The sequence below is a fragment of the Pistacia vera genome, unplaced genomic scaffold, assembly GCF_008641045.1.
Source record: "Pistacia vera cultivar Batoury unplaced genomic scaffold, PisVer_v2 Contig605, whole genome shotgun sequence".
Classification (NCBI taxonomy): Eukaryota; Viridiplantae; Streptophyta; class Magnoliopsida; order Sapindales; family Anacardiaceae; genus Pistacia; species Pistacia vera.
In genome coordinates this window covers 128,900-147,628 of record NW_022196452.1, presented here as the reverse complement: position 1 = coordinate 147,628, position 18,729 = coordinate 128,900, and the positions used below count along the sequence as shown (strand labels likewise).

General features: G+C 38.3%; 1 protein-coding gene across 1 annotated transcript; it reads left to right on the top strand.

The window, feature by feature from the left end:
- Window positions 1-11,043: 11,043 nt before the first annotated feature.
- LOC116110513 (pectin acetylesterase 5-like) lies at window positions 11,044-15,257 on the top strand (the record flags this gene model as incomplete). Its single annotated transcript, XM_031396719.1, has 11 exons — window positions 11,044-11,136; window positions 11,224-11,353; window positions 11,475-11,554; window positions 11,665-11,754; window positions 12,262-12,386; window positions 12,784-12,844; window positions 13,330-13,383; window positions 13,512-13,589; window positions 13,685-13,790; window positions 14,379-14,524; window positions 14,749-15,257. Coding segments are annotated over 11 exons (1,077 nt in total), but the record flags the coding sequence as incomplete, so codon positions are not given.
- Between the last annotated feature and the right edge of the window lie 3,472 nt (window positions 15,258-18,729).

Sequence of the window (18,729 nt, the reverse complement as noted above, 5' to 3'; positions counted from 1 at the left end):
GCCACCACCCCACTGCCATCCACCTACCACCACCGCCTACACGGCCACACCACACCGCCTCAAAAAACTCGTCAGAGTCCCTAAAAAAGAACGAGTTTCGATGGGAGGCTCTGGAGTCATCATCGCCAATATGCCGAAAACGGCCATATCAGGCTAGATATGGTCATTTTCGCCATCAATATGGCCGAAATGGCCATATTGAAGCCTCTTGGTCACGGTGAGTTGCTGATGGAGACTTTCGGAGACTTCCGACGGTGGTCTGCTTGGCGGCAGGAGCGGGGGTGATTTCATAATAAATTAAGTTTTATATAGGCAGGGGTGTTTAACTAAATCAGAAATATTGGGGGTTAAAAGAAATTATTCAAATTAATAAAAATAATATTATATTATTTGTAAAGGGGACAATTAGTAATTTAAATAACATACCCACCAATTTATTCCCCATAACCAACCATATTAAATAAACATACCCACCAACTAACCAAACACATTTTCTTAAAGATTCCCAGTAATCTTTCAAGGTAATCTATATCTTTCCAGTAATCCAACATTCCCATAATCTAACATTCATGAACCAAACGCCCCCATAGTGGCAAATGCTTTAGTGAATCAATGGGAATCCTCGGCTCGCGCTCTCTGATTTGGTGGGGGAGTTTATTAAAAAGACATTTGAATTTTACATTTAATTAAAAGGCTTACAAGTTTTTAAGTGTTAACTAATAGTCATATTATTATTAAGGGTAATTAGTGCTTAATTAGGATTAATGAGTTTATGTAATCTTTTCAAAATTAACTATATTCCCACAAACCCAAAATTGTTGCAAACAAACCCAAACACCTTCTTCTTCCTCCCGCCATTAACGCTCTCTACCTCTGCATCTTCTTCTCTTCTTCTTAGCTCGTCTACATCTTCTTCTTCCCTGTATCTTCTTCTTCTTCCTCCTTCCTGTACATCTTCTTCTTCCTCTTCCTCTATATCTTCTGTTCTCTCCGCCTAACCTTTCCTTCCTCCCCATTAACATCTTCTCCGGCAAAGATCCCCCTCCTCCTCCTCCTCCTCCTGACATTTCTCTAGTATGTGTATCTCCTTTTTATATTTTATATTTAGATTTACAAAGATTAATAATGGAGGGTTTGGGTTATATTTTGATTTAGTTGTTTAGGTTGTTGGTTGTGTTTATGTAATGTAGTTGAAGGAGTGAAATTTGTTGAAAATTTATTCTGGGTATTCATTCTGGGTATGAGGGATCGATTGTATGGAGATGACTAAAAATGTGTTCTGGTACTGGATCGCTTAGCGATCTGGTAGTCGGTAATGCAGCAGATAGATCGCTTAAGCGATCAGGTATGTGGCATAAGATCGCTAAGCGATCTGGTTAAAGTCTGTTGTATGGGAGCAGATCGCTTAAGAGATCAGTAATGGCATAAGATCGCTTAAGCATCATGGTTATTTTAACTGTATCGCTTAAGCGATCCAGTATAAATAACCATGATGGCTTAAGCGATACATCAGACCAAATATGCGAATGTGCAGATTCTTTTTAAATATTTGAACCCTTAGTACAACATTTAAGAATATTGTTTTTCTTGCATTACGGTAGTTGGCTATTAATACATGGGACAAGTTGTTTTGGGGTGTTGAATAGTTTTGGTGGGGTGGAGGAAGAAAGTAGTGAAGTGGATTGAAGAGCAAAAAGTTATACCAATTGCTGGTAGCACAAGGTTAGTTTTGATGAGTTGATTGATGAAATAATTAGAAGAGGTAATGTTAGTTGCTCGCGTAGTGATTTAGTTGTGAGTATGTTTTAAGCAGAGCTCCTGAACATTATAAGGTACCTCCTGCTATATTAAAGTCGGATGAAAGTGTGAAGTTATATATGATTGATATAGCCGATAATGGTTCAAGGCCGATTTTAAGGTTTCTTATGTAGAAAAACCGTTGAAGTTGGTTCCAAGAAGGGATAACGAGTTGGCGGAGATTTGCCTGGTTTTAATTTGAACTATGAGGCCATTGATTTGTTAGCTGAAAATCAAGAGTTGACGGTGAATTGGGTGGTGAAGGACACTATAGAAGAGGTTGGTGATGGGGGGCAGAATGAAAATCTTGGGAGGAGGACCCCGTATTTTCCCACAGATTAAGGATTCCTTTAAATACAGATTATGCAAGGCGTAGATTGTGAGGAAGAGAACACTATGGTCGTTTATGTGTTCAGAGGGGGCAATTAGAGTTAGTAGTGAATCAGCTCATGTCTTTACGGATGGATCGAGTTGGCGCATAGGGTATTTATTTGACAACAAAAGAATTGGTAGAAGCTAAAACTTATTGCTGTGAAAGGTAATTTTGAGTTCATCACCAAAAAGTCAAATTCATTGGCTGTGACGGTTGCATGTCGTGACCGAAAGTCAAGTGACGGGTTTATTGTAGAAGGTTACAAAGTCGGAAAAGTTTATTCTTAGCATATACCCGTGAGCCACACTGTGTTTTGGGACATATTTCAGGTGAGCATCGACAAGCATTCGCTGATGTTATGGACAATTTGTCAAAAGTCGGTTCGTAAGGGAAAGGTCCATCTCCTAAAGACATTCAGAGACTTGGGCGCACAGTTGAGATGTGCTGTTAGTTACTGGAAATGCTGGAAAGGGAGACAACATGCCACAGATTTGTGAGGGGCACGCTGGAGCACAGGTACGCATTATAGAAGCGTACCGTTATATGCTTGAGTTGACAAACCAAGGTAGCAAGACGGCTTTGAAGTAGGACAAGAATTGATGTTTAAATATTTTTTTTGTTGCTTATGGTTCTGCTATAAGGGGTTTTGTAAACATGAGAAAGGTGTTGGCTGTTGATGTTGCTTTCTGACGGAATTGGAGGTACATTGTTGGTGGCCACTGCACAGAACAGCGAGAATCACACATATCCTATTGCATGTGTGTGGTTGACTCTAAGAAGGACGATCGTGGACTTGGTTTTTTCAACAGTTACGTACGATAGTGCCTGACAGTGACGAGTTGTGCATATATTCGATAGGCACAACTCTATAAAGAAAGGGATTGCCACTATTTACCGTCAAGCACATCACGGATTCTGTATGAGGCACCTTGGTGAGAACATAAAATAAAAGTTTAAGTGTGCTGGCCTCCTTCAGACATACTACATGGCAGCAAAAGCTTATCGGGTTGATGATTTTCGAGAAGCACTTCCAGCAAATCCGAATCAAGGATGTTAGAGTTGCTAAGTACTTGAGCATGATGTTGGTTTCGAGAGATGGAGTAGAGCTTACTTTCCTGGAAGAAGGTTTGATGTCCTGACCACGACATAGCTGAGTCCATAAATTCGAAGTTGTAATAGAAAGAGAGTTTCCAATAGTTGCACTTTTTGATGCAATCCAGAGGACATTGTCGCGGTGTGTCCCATGAGCATCGTACGCAGTACAGATATTTTACTAACAACCCTTGTTCCGTCAGCTGAAATATTGCGAGAACATATGGAACTGTCAATGCACTGTTTGCCTATCCTCTTAATGCTCAAGAGTTTACTATGCGTGGCTAGGGTCTGGATGCCCTAGTTAACCTTGTTACAAAAATTACAGCTGTAAAGTGCTTGACATTCAACGTTTACCTTGTCCTCATGCACTAGCAGCACTAAGACACCAACGGAACCGGATTTTGGTTCAAGAATTTACATGGAACTTTGCTCCCCTTTCTATATGACAGATCACTACGCTAGCATATTCAGAAACGTATATCCGATGCCTCCAGAAGAGCAGTGGGTAGTGCCGCCAGAGGTGGCTGACATTATCCTCCAGCCGCCATTCAAGAAGACACCAAATGGGAGAAAAAGGGTAAAGCGTATTCCTCAGCCTTTGAGGTTCCCGGAAGATGAATAAATGCTCAATTTGCAAGCAACCTGGCCACAGAGAAGCAGTTGCCAGAAGTAATTAGGTTCAAAGAAGGATGAAATTTAGGAGTTGCGAAGGGCAACCGTTGATGAGTTATTGTTTTCAATTATTGATGTTTTAATTTTATTGTTACCTTTAATAAATTATCCTTTATATTGTGTATTCTTATTACATGGCTAAAATTTGTTGGTGATTTTAGTTTAGAATTACATTGTCAAATTGAGAAAAGTATGATTAATATTTGTGGTAATTTTAGTTTGTCAAAATTCAGGAGAAAAGGTGCAAAAGTATATATTGCCCACGTCGCTAAGCGACTAAGTGTTTGCTTAAGCGCAAAGTGTTTTCGTAACAGGATCGCTTAGCGATCGTGCACCTGGACTGTTTGATTCTGCCCAGGTGCTGATCGCTTAAATGATCCACGATCGCCTAATCGACCATGGGAAAAAGACAAGATTCGCTTAAGCGATATCACGGATTGCTTAAGCGATCATGCACTTGGGCAGATTTGCTTCTGCCAATCACATGATCGCTTAAGCGATCCATTGTATTGCTTAAGCGATTCTTGTCAAATAGTTTTAAAATTTACCCACGGTGCCAGATTCTGGCCACGAGTCAGAATCTTATCGGGAAAGGGCGTTACATGCACAGTGGTCGATCTGGCCTATAGGGCCTCTATATGGACTTTTCCGGTCAGATCGATCACGATGTGGTTGAAAAAGGCCAGACGATCCGCCAGAACTGGCCGTGGACGAACGAAAAATCCAGATCTTGCCGTCTGCGACAGCCAAATATGGCCATCGTTGTCGGTCAACGATGGCCAACTTTTGCCGTCGTTACCTTCAAAGTCGGACATTTCATTGAAAGTCCATGACGACAAGATGTGGCCTTTTCCGGCCACATCCACGGTGGATCTGGCCGAAAAGTCACAACTGGCCATTACCGCTATTTTCGGTCGTTTATTGCTGTCGGCGGTAGCCAGAATCGGGAAGTTGGGTGGTGGGGGTGTTTTTGTTAATTTTTAAACTTTTTCTTCAGTATAATGAAATTAATTCACTTGATGGGTCGAAATTTTAAAAATATACTAATATTTCCTAAATAATTAAGCAAACAAATATAAATATACTAAACGAATCGTAAATCCCATAGTTTAGCATAGCCATAAACAGGTGCACTAAACGAATCGTAAACCTTATAGGTTTCATACTGACGTGTAAAAGAACTATATATTTAATATAAATGTAATAACGGAACAGGTGCATAAACGAATCGTAAACCCTATAGGTTTCATACTGACGTAAAAGAACTATATGTTTAATAAATGTAATACGGAACAGGACAGGTGCTCTGAACGAATCGTAAACCCTATAGTTTCATACTGACAGTAAAAGAACTATATGTTTAATATAAATGTAATAACGGAACGGTGCCTGAACGAATCGTAAACCCTATAGGTTTCATACTAACATGTAAAAGAACTATATGTTAATATAAATTAATAACGGAACAGGTGCTCTGAACAAATCGTAAACCCTATAGGTTTCATACTGACGTGTAAAAGAACTATATTTTAATATAATGTAATAACGAATAGGTGCTCTAAACAATCGTAACCCTATAGGTTTCATACTGACGTGTAAAAGAACTAATTTTTAATATAAATTAATAATAGAACGGTCCTCTGAACGAATCTAAACCCTATAGGTTTCATACTGACATGTAAAAGAACATATGTTTTAATATAAATATAAACGAAACAGGTGCACTAAACGAATCGCTTAAGCAATCTTTTCCGAGGCAGAATGACAACTGCCCAGACTATGATCACTTAAACAACCCATTTATATCGCTAAGCGATTCTTCCTAAAGACACATGGTTGCTTAAGCGATTTATGATCGCTTAACCGATCTTTTCCGAGGCAGAATAACATCTGCCCAGACTATGATCGCTTAAGCGACCCATATATATCGCTTAGCAATTCTCCCTAAAGACACATGGTCGCTTAAGCATTATGATCGCTTAAGCGATCTTTTCCGAGGCAGAATGGCATCTGCCCAGACTATGATCGCTTAAGCGACTCATTTATATCGCTTAAGCGATTCTTTGCTTTTACACATGGTCGCATAAATCGCTTAAGCATCATAAATCGCTTAAGCGACCATGTGTCTTTTAGGGAGAATTGCTTAAGCGATATAAATGGGTCGCTTAAGCGACCTACGTATCCTTAAGCGATTCTTTCTAAAATGACATCTGCCCAGACCTTGTTCGCTTAAGCGATTTAAGATCGCTTAACGATCGTTTCTGGAAAAGCTTGTCGTTTAGAGAGATATGTGGACAAACAAAAATATCTTATATGGACACACCATACATAGTAAATTGAAACTGCTATGAATTATATTATATGACAAACAAAAATATATCCCAAATATCAGATCCAATCTTTACAATGACACACCATACATGTAAATTATTTACAATTTCCTATACACTGCTCTTAATTTAGTTTTGATGCAAGAGTTTAGAATCCACAGTGAATGGTATCAGGCAGTCCATGCTTGAAAAGATGCCCACGACATCATTCTCCTGATGCTTTCTGGCTCTGCGCTAGCATCCAACAAATTCAAGATGATATCTACAAGGCGCTAATATGGTGCCTCGGTTGACTTTCTGTGGAGTTTGACCATTCCATTTTAGTGACCTGCAGTGTAAAACACCATAATATGAGAAAGCATGAATAGAAAATAGTCAAGCCAATGAGAACAATTAAATAAGCAGTTCTGACACAAAGTACACATCAAAACACCATTGAAAATGACACTGTTATACACCCTTATTGATAATTATAACAGGTATCAAATTTAATTGAGAATATAAAAAGGAAAATAATACGAAGGGTGGGAAAAGAACAAGAACTTACAAGTCGAAAAACCCAGTGTCAGCAGCTGAGTTATATGTTTAGAATAAATACAATCAACTCAAAAAACCCAAGTATGAACATCACCATCACATAACTACAAATTCAGCGTCCAACTTTGATCCCCTTTGATTGGGTTTCTGTGCACTCAAAACGGATCCATCTGCCCATGAAAGCATCGACAGCCCAGCGCTCCTGACAGTCTCTCATTGTTTCGTCATTCAAGCTGTCCATCGCTGTTGGTCATGTCAAACTGAATAATTTCAGGGCATATGCCCCACATTCAGCGCTACATAGGAGAAGACATTAGCATTATAATAACTTATGAACATTGTATTATGTAAGTTAGTTTTAAACAAAATTTACCTTGACTCATTTGTTGGGCAGTAGAGCGCTGCATTGGCCCCTTTCCGGTTAGTACCTGATCACCCAAGTGCCCAAACATCCCGCTATCACACAACACCGCGGGAACAACCTGGACAGTAGCTCCAACTCGACCTCCAACTGCTTGTCTCGACAAATGGTTGGGTTGCAGTCAAGGACTTCAAATCCCTCCTCTAGATGCCAACGACTACTATCCAGTGCATCTTTTTGACGGGATATGCAGTACACTCTTTTAACAAAGGCCCAACATGGCCATCTTTGGGCCGATCCCCCCTTACGTACTGCATAATCCTATCATCAACCGAAATCATCAAGGATGTATTCCAACGTTGTGGCGGCCAATCGTTTTCGCTTCGGTCCTTTGCTACAACCCTAGCAACGGCATTTTTAATTAAGTGCGATCTGCCGAACAAGCGTTTGCCCAAACGCCACATCGGTGATAGCACAGTCGGGATACACGATCATCATCACTAGTCTGTCGTAGCCTCCACAGTGCCAATATCTCATCGATGTGCTGCTCAAATAAAACACACAGATAAGTATGGAAAACACAGGCAAAAATAAGGAAATTAGTGAAAATAACTCACTAGTCCTCAAGCCACGTCCCCATCGTCAACAACTTCGAAACCATTCTTGGGATAATCCCCTGTCTTACACTTTTATGGCCATCACTTCCTGATCCATTTAATAGCATAAAAGAGTTTTTTCTTTTCCTCTATTGGCCTATACAAATCGACATTTGAGTCCAATTCCTTCTCCACTCCTCCCCCTTCCTCCATTTTTACATCCCCGCTTCCTTCGCCTCCCACCTCCCTCTCCCCCTCCTCCATTATCACCGCCCCACTTCCACCACCAACCTCCTCACCTCCTCTCAATTTCTGGTTGTTCCTCCATTGTTTTCTTCATTTTCTTCTTCTTTACCTGTGTCACTACCATGTAAGGCATTTCACAAACTTGCTCTTTCGGCTCTCCTCTTTCACCATTTTGCACTTCAACCGCCTTTAATTCTCCACCAACTTCCCTCCTTGTACCAACTTCGCCCTCCATTGTACCTACTTTCTCTCCCAGCTTATCCACTTCTCCTCTACCCTTTTCATTGTTTCTTCCATCTTGTTAAACCTCGCATAAACGGCTATTGTAAAACTCTCAACAGCCGCTTATGAGGTCAACAACCTCATTCTCCCCACGCCGATGTCTCGGTAAAGCGGTATTTGTTGTACCGTTTGCTGAGGCATACGAACCTCTTCCTCCCTCTCTCCCCTCATCCTCGGCCCCCCGACTTCATTTCCTTAGCATCAACGACATTGTCAAGCAATGGCCCTCAACTGCCATCACATGCGTGACCCCTTTGAGTCCCACATCAGGCGGTCTATCTGTTCATCCCTTTCATCCTCCATTGCTCTGAAAGATGTGACATAGCCCTCTTCCCGCTTCATCCCCAATAGCGGTCAGAAAGGGACCGACTCCCTGCAATAAAAATAAAAATCAATCAGATTGAAGCAAAATAAAAAAGCACTGCATATCAAAAGCTTAATCCTTCAATCTTACCCCACTGCTTGAATCTCAATCTCTAATTGGCCATAATCCCAATGTTCAGCTCCCGACATGACATCGCAACATCCTAGGAAATTGCTGTTGCACATCCAAATGTTTCTCCTCCCCCCCACCTTAGCAAGACAGGGATGGCCTCGTACATCCAAGCCTACATTATAAAAAACAGTCCATTCATTATTCAAAACACACATATAATAAAAATAACAAGAGCCTATTAATATTTACCTGCATTGCCCATAGGAAGCCAAACAAATTATACTTGCTTGGTTTAGCCTTCCCCCCCATTCGGCATGCTTTAATGCCATATCTGGTTTTTTCAGGCTCTTGATGGTTCGCTCAAATGATATCCCCCCACGGAGAAAAATAAAGAACTCCAAGTCGCTTACAAATAACAACCAATCTTTCTCAACAGCTTTTGTTGAGTCACTAGCCATAAGATAGAATGTAAAAACAATATCAAGCACACTTTATTTTCTCTGCATCACTAAACCGACTGTATCTAGCCTCTTCTCTAAAACTTGTCCTGTATATACTTTGCCCCTTTCAAAACCTTATTACAAAACCTTATTGCTCCCACACTCGTCCTTATTGCGTCTGCCTCCGCCTTAGTTAGCACTTCCCCGCATCCTAAGCCCGTCACCAACCATACCCACCATCATACCAAACCGTAGTGCTTTCCATCCACCACGAACCACATTTCATTTTTTTTGTTGCATTTTACTGAGTGCATCAACATGTAATGCACTCCCTGCCCCCAAAACTTTTTCCACTTTGTTCCGTTCTTTAAAACTGACCGACCAAGTGCGACCAAATCTCTTTCACCATGCCTCATTCCAGCTAAAATGGCCCTTATTCTGTCAAAAACCTCCCAGCTTGACCTCACCGTCACCCTGCAGGGAAGTAGTACCTTCTCACTTATAGGCTCCAACTCGTACTCTCTACAGTTTACAGTCTGCACAATCGATATAAATAAATGTCAGCAACAAAATAAACCAAAACCACTGTAGTCGCTTAAGCGTCTCGGATCGCTTCAGAGATCTTTACTCTGCCTCATGCAAGATCGCTTAAGCGATTTTAAATCGCTTAAGCGACCAAGAGTTAACTGAGAATCTCTTAAGCGATACAACAGATCGCTTATTATATCTGTGATTCTGCCAGACCTAAGATCCTTAAGCGACCAAGAGTAAACACTCATGATCGCTTAAGTGATCATGACTGTGATCACGAGTAAAACAGAATAATCGCTTAAGCGATACTGATCGCTTACCGAAATACAAGCAATATTCCCAAACTACGTACCCTATCTTCGCCGGCCTCCTCCTCGTCGCCTGGATCCCTCCGACGACTCCTCCTGGCCTGAATTCTCCCGGAATCCTCCTCTTGGCCTGAATTCTCGCCTGACTCCTCGTCTTTAGACCCGTTTGCTGGTTCTTCCCTTTGTTCTTGTGCCGCTGGTCTCTCCTCTGCGTGTGGACCACCTTCACTGGTCGATGATCCACCGGAGCAGCCATTGAACTGCTTGCGCCATCGGAATCTAGGATTCGAAGTGGCGTTGGGCTTCCCTCCTCATTGTCAGTGTCGTCATGGTTTTGGATTGAATTTGGTGTCAAAGTTTGCAGTTTCGATCGAAAATATGGACTGTTCGTCGAAAATGGCACAGATTTCGTTTAGGGTTAAGGAAATCGATTTTAGGGTTCAACAAATCGATCGAAAATCGCAACTATATCGTCGAAAATCGCGACTGTATCGGTTTAGGGTTCAAGAAATTGATTTAGGGTGCAAATTTACGGTGTTCGATCGAAAAAAATCGCGTCTCCCTTTCGTTAAGAAATCGCTTCTGAACTAAGAATTTCGATTAAGCGAGTGATAGTTAGTGGGGCTTATTTTGCAAAATTTCAATTTTAAAAACTTTCATTATTTCTAATTGGCCTATATATGTTAATCTTTTATTGTAACCTATTTTACGTGTTTAATTAATCTTAACTATCCAATTCAATCTTCTCTAAATTAAAAACAAATGTTTAAGGCCATATTCTAAATCGAAACTTGGGATGACCGGCAGCTAAATTTTCTCGATTTGGTGGAGAAAGTGACCAGAGGAGTGGGCAACGCAATGGTCGGATTCACAATTATCGCTTCATTTTCACTCTGCTCTTCTATGCCGACACCGATCAACCCTCTCTTCCATTTTCTCCACCTATGATGTCGTTGACTTTACCTTGCTCGCACCACATTATCATAAACACAATATCTTTGCCATTCTTTCAGTGTCGTTTATTTCGTAATTTTGTGTATTTCTTGCAGTTTGTTTAGATGGTAGCTTGCCCGGATACCATTTTCAAAAAGGCTTTGGATCTGGCTCTAACAATTGGCTTCTTCATCTTGAGGTTTTACTTCATGGTTTTATTACTATTATGTTAAAATTTTAGTTTATAAATTTCTACAATATTTATTTATTTTCGTTGGGACTGTAGGGTGGAGGTTGGTGCAACTCAGTAGCTTCATGTTTGTCCCGTAAAACGACACCGTTAGGTTCCTCTAACTTCATGGAACAACAGGTTCGGTTTGCTGGAATTTTAAGCTCTGACACATCCCAAAATCCTGGTAAAATGTTTTTTTTTTTTTATCGTATATTCAGAAATTTTTAGTGACTTGTCTTCATTTTAGTGGCTTATTGTTTGGTAGTGGATCATGTTGTTAAAGGAATTTTTCGTGCGTTCTTCAGTTTTCTTTAATTGGAACAAAGTCAAGATACGTTATTGTGATGGTGCATCTTTTGCTGGGCACCCAGATAGTGAGTTGAAGGCAAGTTTAATTTTCTTGGGTTTTGAAAGTTTATTCATTGTGAAATTTTGTAATTCTTTCTCGTTAACAATGCAAGTTTTTCTATCCATGTTTATTATTTTGTGCCACAGAATGGAACAGAGCTTTTCTTTAGAGGCCAGCTCATCTGGGAAGCATTTATGGATGAACTATTATCTTTGGGCATGTCTAATGCCAAGCAGGTAGATTTTTTAACTTCATAATTTAAGTTACTATTGTCTCTTAAAAATTGTTTTATAAACTGACAGCTTAAACTTTTGAAAATGTTCTTGTACCAACAATTTTGATGGTGGAATTAGAACTGTTAGAATGATATAGTGACACATAAATGTTGTGTGTGCTTACTAGTTTGGCTGGCAAGATCTCTTGTTTGAGCATAAGAATTCTTGGTGTAACCTACTAACACCAAGGCTAGTGATTTAGGGGTTGGGGCGGTAGGGCTGGTGGTATTCAGAAAAAAATTATTAAAAAAAAAAAAAAAAAAAGAAAAGGAACTGGATTTAGCCAAGTAACTGGGAAACTAATTGTTCTTCACTCTCTCATGAAGTTTCAGAATCAAGTGCGATCTTGAAACATATTCTCTTTCTGTTTACACAGTGAACAGGATGAAATTGTTGGTCTGCTTTGTAAATATCGATCATGTAGAAGTGGAGTTAGCTGTATATTTCATCAATTATTGTGGCTTGCAGGCACTTCTTTCAGGATGTTCTGCTGGAGGTTTGGCCACTTTTATACATTGTGATGAGTTTCGAGATCGTCTGCCAAAGCATGTAACTGTCAAGTGTCTTGCTGATGCAGGTTTTTTCCTTGATGAGTATGTCTTTTAGTATTCATTCATGTTTCCTACAATTATTTGTGATAATATTTCTATGTTGTATTTATCCCTTTTAAAGTGTTGTTGTATCATACTTTTTGATAAAAAGATTTCTAATTATTCTGTGGTTTTACAGCATAAGTGTATATATGTTTACTATTTAGAAAAATTGTAATGCCATAACAAATTACTGCTAGGATGTTATAACTGAATTTATTTATTATTGCTACTTTTTTCTTATATAACATTTGCCAGGCCATCCTCCTTAGGCTTTTGTTTTTATGGTGGTCTATAGTCAACTTTTTGTAACTTCTCATTTTCACTATTAATAAAAAAACAATACATTCTTTTTAAGAAAATAAAGGAGAAAATTTAGCATCTTTGTGGTTCATTTCAGGCCGGATATTCTTGGAAATCGCACCATAAGATCTTTCTATTATGATGTTGTTGACCTTCAGGTTCTGCTCAATTTATTGCTGTACCTGGTTATATATTTTCTTTCTATATGGTATGGGTACCTGTTCTTCATATGGTTTATTTATTAAAGTGGTTAACCAGAACGGTGCATTAGGTCATTGCCAAAAAAAAAAAAAAGGATTTCAGCTTACAATAAGATTGATCAACTGGTTTGATTTAGTTTGACATTTTCCACCTGCAATTTAATCAGAGTTGTGAGCTTTTTTGATTGTGAAATATTTAGTGGCTCCTTATTTGTTGTTGGTTCAACTGGTTGAATCTTCTGGGGCTATATAAAAAGCTTAAAGATAAAATCCACTTGCAACCAAGTTTTAGAAAAATAATTGAATGTTTCAAAAGATAAGAAAATTTTATTAACGGGCTACACTGCTGTTGCATTAACAGTTTAAATACGGATAATAACATTTTTAAAAGCTGCATTACTTTAAATTATTGACAATTCTTGCTTGTTCCATCACAATGTCAGGGTGTAGCAAAAAGTTTGAACATGGATTGTCTTTCAAGAATGGAATCATTTAAGGCAGGTCTTCAGTTTTCTCTTTTTGGCATACAATGTAATTGAGCAAATTTTGGATGTCACACTTTTGCTGCTTCAGTTATAAATTTCAGCTTGTTGCCACTAATACTTTAAAATGAATTGCATAGCAGTGTTTCTTTCCTCAAGAGTTTGTTAAAAACATAAGGACTCCAGTGTTCATTGTCAACCCAGCTTATGATTTTTGGCAGGTAATTCCCTCAAAGCACATGTTACATCTGCTGATCCTGGTACTGTTATTATTCCATGCATGACATATTTCTGATACTAATTAGATAATCTTTAGATACGTAATATCTTGGTACCAGATGCATCAGATCCTCGCGGCAAGTGGCGTCCCTGCAAACTGAACATTCATAGCTGTAATCCTCACCAGCTTGAAATTCTACAAGGTAATTGTTAGATACATATTTTACTAGACGATATATACGCCTGGCAGTCTAAGTAAATCTGAAAAACAATAGTATATGTTTGCACGGTCTAGCTGCCAAAGCTTAAAACATCCCTTCAAAAGCTGCTATGTCAATGATTTCATAGTTGAAAATGCCACTATGGTTGGTTGCAGCCATCTGGTTAATGATATATTCTGGACTGGCCTGCGTAAACATGACTGCTAGGATAATCATTTTAGGTTGTTCTGCCTATAATAGGCTGTAGGTGAGACACAAATGGTGTAACGAAATCCATACAGAAGCTTTTGTGTAAGCTTTCTGCGTCTTTGGTTTAAGACTGGGTTAGGCAGTTTCTCTCTCTCTCTGGTGGGGAGTGGTGGAACCGAGAACAACTGCCTTAAAATCCTATACTTATGGACCCTGTTGCCACTTAAGATTCGGACTACTAGGACTATGGCATATGTACTGTGACTATTAGAACAAGGAATGAGAACTTGAGATAACAAGCTGGTTCTGATTGATTTTAGCAGCTATGTTTAGACTGTTTTGGTATTTGGTGTGATTCATTTATCTACTCACCCTGAACAGGTTATCGTAGTTCCATGCTGAAAGCTCTAAGTGAATCCCAGCAAATACAGGGAGGGGGGATGTTTATAAATTCTTGCTTTATCCATTGCCAGACTTGGATGGCTGAGACATGGCATTCACCCAATTCTCCTAGAATCAACAACAAGGTATGGAAGTTGCATCATGTAATTTATGCCTTATATATCAGATGTTGGTTCCTAAATCCTGTAAGACACCAATGTTTTTAAAAAATCAGTGTTCATTATATATAATTGTTCTGACCAGTGTTTGAGAGTTACATAACTAAAGTTTGATGTTGATATTTCCTTTTCTTTGGGATTCTTATTGTTTTTCTTAACAATTTTTGGTGGGCTGACTGCTTTTGGAACAGACAATTGCAGAGTCTGTCAGTGATTGGTACTTTGACCGAAGAGCAGTGACGCAAATTGATTGCCCTTATCCATGTAATCCCACCTGCTATAACATGGATTTTACACGAGGATGATAGGCTCATTGCTGGTACTGTTTCTACAACTAGTAATTCTGAACTCCAGATCTCCATTACCAAATTACCGTGGTGGAACTTTTTATCTTGTGTCCCCAAAGCAAAATCCCGAATACTGAAGATTGTATGCAAAATTAATGGTTGTAGTTTACGGTATACAATCAGGGGGTAAAAACATCCTTTGTCTGGCTGCTCTGCACCATGGATTCATACTTACATGATGAATGTATTCATTTTAATTGGAAGAATCTTGATATTGGAAATTGATGCACTTTGTTTACACTTTGTATATTAAAGTTTATTCTCCATTTTGAATTCTTTTGCACCTTTATTTTATTTTTCCCAGAACATTGCTATTGTTGAAGTCAAAAGTTTGTTCAATATTTTATTCACAAGCATCCAGAAATTCTGCATTGTAAGTTCAAAGAAATGGCAATGGCTTGTCAAAGTTGTTTCTCTGCCAATTACCTGAGTTTTGACTTTTAATTGAGTAGTTGATGAAGCAATTTGTGCAGTGGAAATTGCAGATTAATACAATCAATAGTGATGTTTTGTTTAAGTAGATTTTAAATCTTCATTGCTCTCCCTTGTCCCTTCCACTTGGCTAAGTGGGCAAATATAATTAAAGAGGTTCAACCTTTAATTGATGGCCACTAATTAGCCATCATACTTTCATAATTGACCGAAAGGTGTGTGACTTTGTTTGTCCAATCACCACTGCAGCAGCCCATTTGGGTAAAAAGTAAATGACAGTGACTTGTATTAATTTCTTGATTGAAAGATTAAAGTTGACTTTAAAAACAAGTTCAACCAATTGCCAGGATAACTTAAATTTCTGAAAAAAGCTAACGGCTTTTTCCCACTCAATGACATTTTTCTAACGACATTTTTTAAAATAACTATTCAAATTTATATTCAGCCGTCGAACAGAGAGTAAACTTGTTCCAAACTATTGATGTTTTTGAAGAGAGGTGGCCGATGAGTCTTTTGATGGTGAAAGATTGGATTTTAGTGGGTATGATTGATCTGAATTTGACTTAGGAGAGACAGTTTTGTAAACTCTAATCGCTCGATTACCAATGATTGACAAGGTTGGCAGGAGTATGGATTAAGAGGTTTTAATGAGTGATGATTGAGGAAGAGAATGATGTTAGTATGAGGTCGCAACGATGCTGGAATTGGAAACAGAATATAAATTTGCATAGGAAAATAGTATTTTAAAAGTTTGTAGGTGGACAAATGTCATTAAATCATTATTTGGATGAGAAAAAGTCATTTACTCTTGCTTAGAATGGTGATAAATGGACGCAGAACAACCCACCCATTATCTGAAAAATCAAACCCATTTTTCAAATGTGATGACGAAACCATCTAAAACATTTGAAATATAAGTTTTCTTTCCCAACTAAAGTCAATCAAAAATTTTCCAAACACCATGGAACAAAGATTGCTGATTCAAAGGCTAACTAACCCTACAGAATCTGCATAAAAAGTCCTCAAAAAACAAAAACCTTCCAATCTCCACAAATGGCAGGACCATCACCATCAGCATCAAACACCATTCACTGTTTTCCAACCATAGTTTCTGATAATGATAAGCTCAAAAATAAAAAATTTAGGGTTTACTTTTGTCACGAGATGTCAGAGAGAAACCTAAACCCACTATTTAACTATCAATAAATTAGTTTGGATCAAATGTATTCAAATCTTATGTGCGTGTATCTTGTCTTGTCTCTTTGCTTCAACAGTTTCATTTAATATATAAACCTACCCATCTTCATTAACATCATCATCTTTATTAAAAAATACTTTTAAATTTTGAAATTGTTGAGTCTGGTTTTAAGATAGTTATTTAATTACTTAAACCTTTTGGACCCATTAAAGTCTGCAAAACAAACACAAAAACCCCCATTTCAGGATTAAAAACCTTTTTAATGACGTAAAAATACTACTTCTAAGGGTTATTATTATTTTGCGGACACTGTTTTTAGAAACTCATAGAAAGGACAGAAGTTATTTTTTTTTATCAAAAGAATGACACTTATAATGGACATTTGTACTTAGATTTAACTATTTTCTTGTCAAATGACATAAACACCCTTTAATAATTTCAATTTAAATTCTGAAATAAACTAAATATTAAAGATTAAATAAAAATTAATTAATTAATTAAAATTTTAAAAAATTATTATTATTATGTCATCGACAATCTGATCAGAATGGCTTGGTGTGATTATAGCCAAATCGCACTAGCCTTGTGTAATTCAACTGGAATCACATTAGGCTAGGTGCGAACAGGTTGAAATGCACCAGTTCATGTGCGATCAATGTTTTAAAATCTGGCCCAACCGATCGAACCTGTTCAACCGCGACTCGGTCGGTGAGCCGGGCCGGGTGAGGCTTAAAACTGTTATTATGAGTCTACTCAGTTACACCCGCGGTTGGATCGGTGCACTGTAGCACCCGTCGGTCCAATTGTTACTTAAAAAAAAAACTGGGTCAGCTTTAAAAAATTTAAATTAAACCCATATTCTAAAAATTAAACAGTTAAACCCCCAATCCCAAAGCAAATATCAACAATCCCCCTCCCCCCTTTTTTCACGCCATTTCCCTCACTTTTGGTCTGAACCTAAAATCTTCCATCGGAGTCTCCCCTTCACCGTCGAATTTCGTCGCTTCAGCCTTCATCGTCAACTGCTTAGTTCATCGTCAGCTGGGGTACCACGAATCTCCTCCCATTTCGCGATCTTCTCTGTCCTCTCTTCACTCTTCTTCACCACCGATCTACTCTATTCATCCGTCATCGTCGATCTCGTCTTCTTCTTGCCCAAGAACTGTCGCCTCTTCCTCACATTTGCTTGATCTAAGCTTTTCACACTTTCACAGTTCATAGTTCACACTGTTCACAGTCGAGCTCCACCTCTCTGACAGTCAACGGCAGCTCATCTTCACCAATACCAGGTAATTGTCGCCTTACTGATGTACATTCCAGCAACAAACATTTAATTTTTTTTGGTCAATGATGAATGAACACTTGATTTGAGTATTGAAGAAAGAAGATATTAGTATATTACACTGAAGACTGAACAGGGAGGTACCGTAAGACAAACCAACAAACAAAGAAACAAAAAAATGTTGCTCTTCAGTTCAGCATACACGTGAAAAATAATAAGGGTTAATTATTAACAAACACTATAGCTTTACTCTTTTAACACAAAACTGAATGTCCAAATTGGAATCATGAGCATTTTGAAAATAAATTTTTACAATGCATGATTATGCAGTAATAATGTATATATATATTTCAGTGCGACATATTCCATTAGACATAGTTGGTTGATTGAGGTTAATTGCCACAATGATGTTGTGGCTTTATGTGGACATCTTGAAGTAGTTGAATTTCTTATGTTTACACAATACACACATATGCCATGCAAGAATTAATCAAACATATTGAATCTTTAATTTAATTTATGAAGATATTTTCGATTATGATTGATACTAACTTATTTGTTATTTGTGTCGCCAAGGTAGAGATCAAGATTAAAGACAAAGAATATGTCACATCTAGGTCTTGTTAACAATCTGCTTTCATGGATGTTTCACAATCTTTTCGAGGAAGGAATGATATAGCATGGGGACATGTTAATGAGGGCGTGGATGAAAATGGGAAGAAGATGTTAACACGTCTTTACTGTGGCAAGATAATCAGAGGTGGAGGAATTTATCGAGTGAAATTGTATCTAACGGGTATAAAGGGAGAAGTTAGAAAGTGCTCTAAAGTTCCTTTCGATGTTAAATTCAAGATTGAAGAAGCACTAAATGAAATTGGGGCCAAGAATAAACAAAAAGTTGAATTTCATAAGA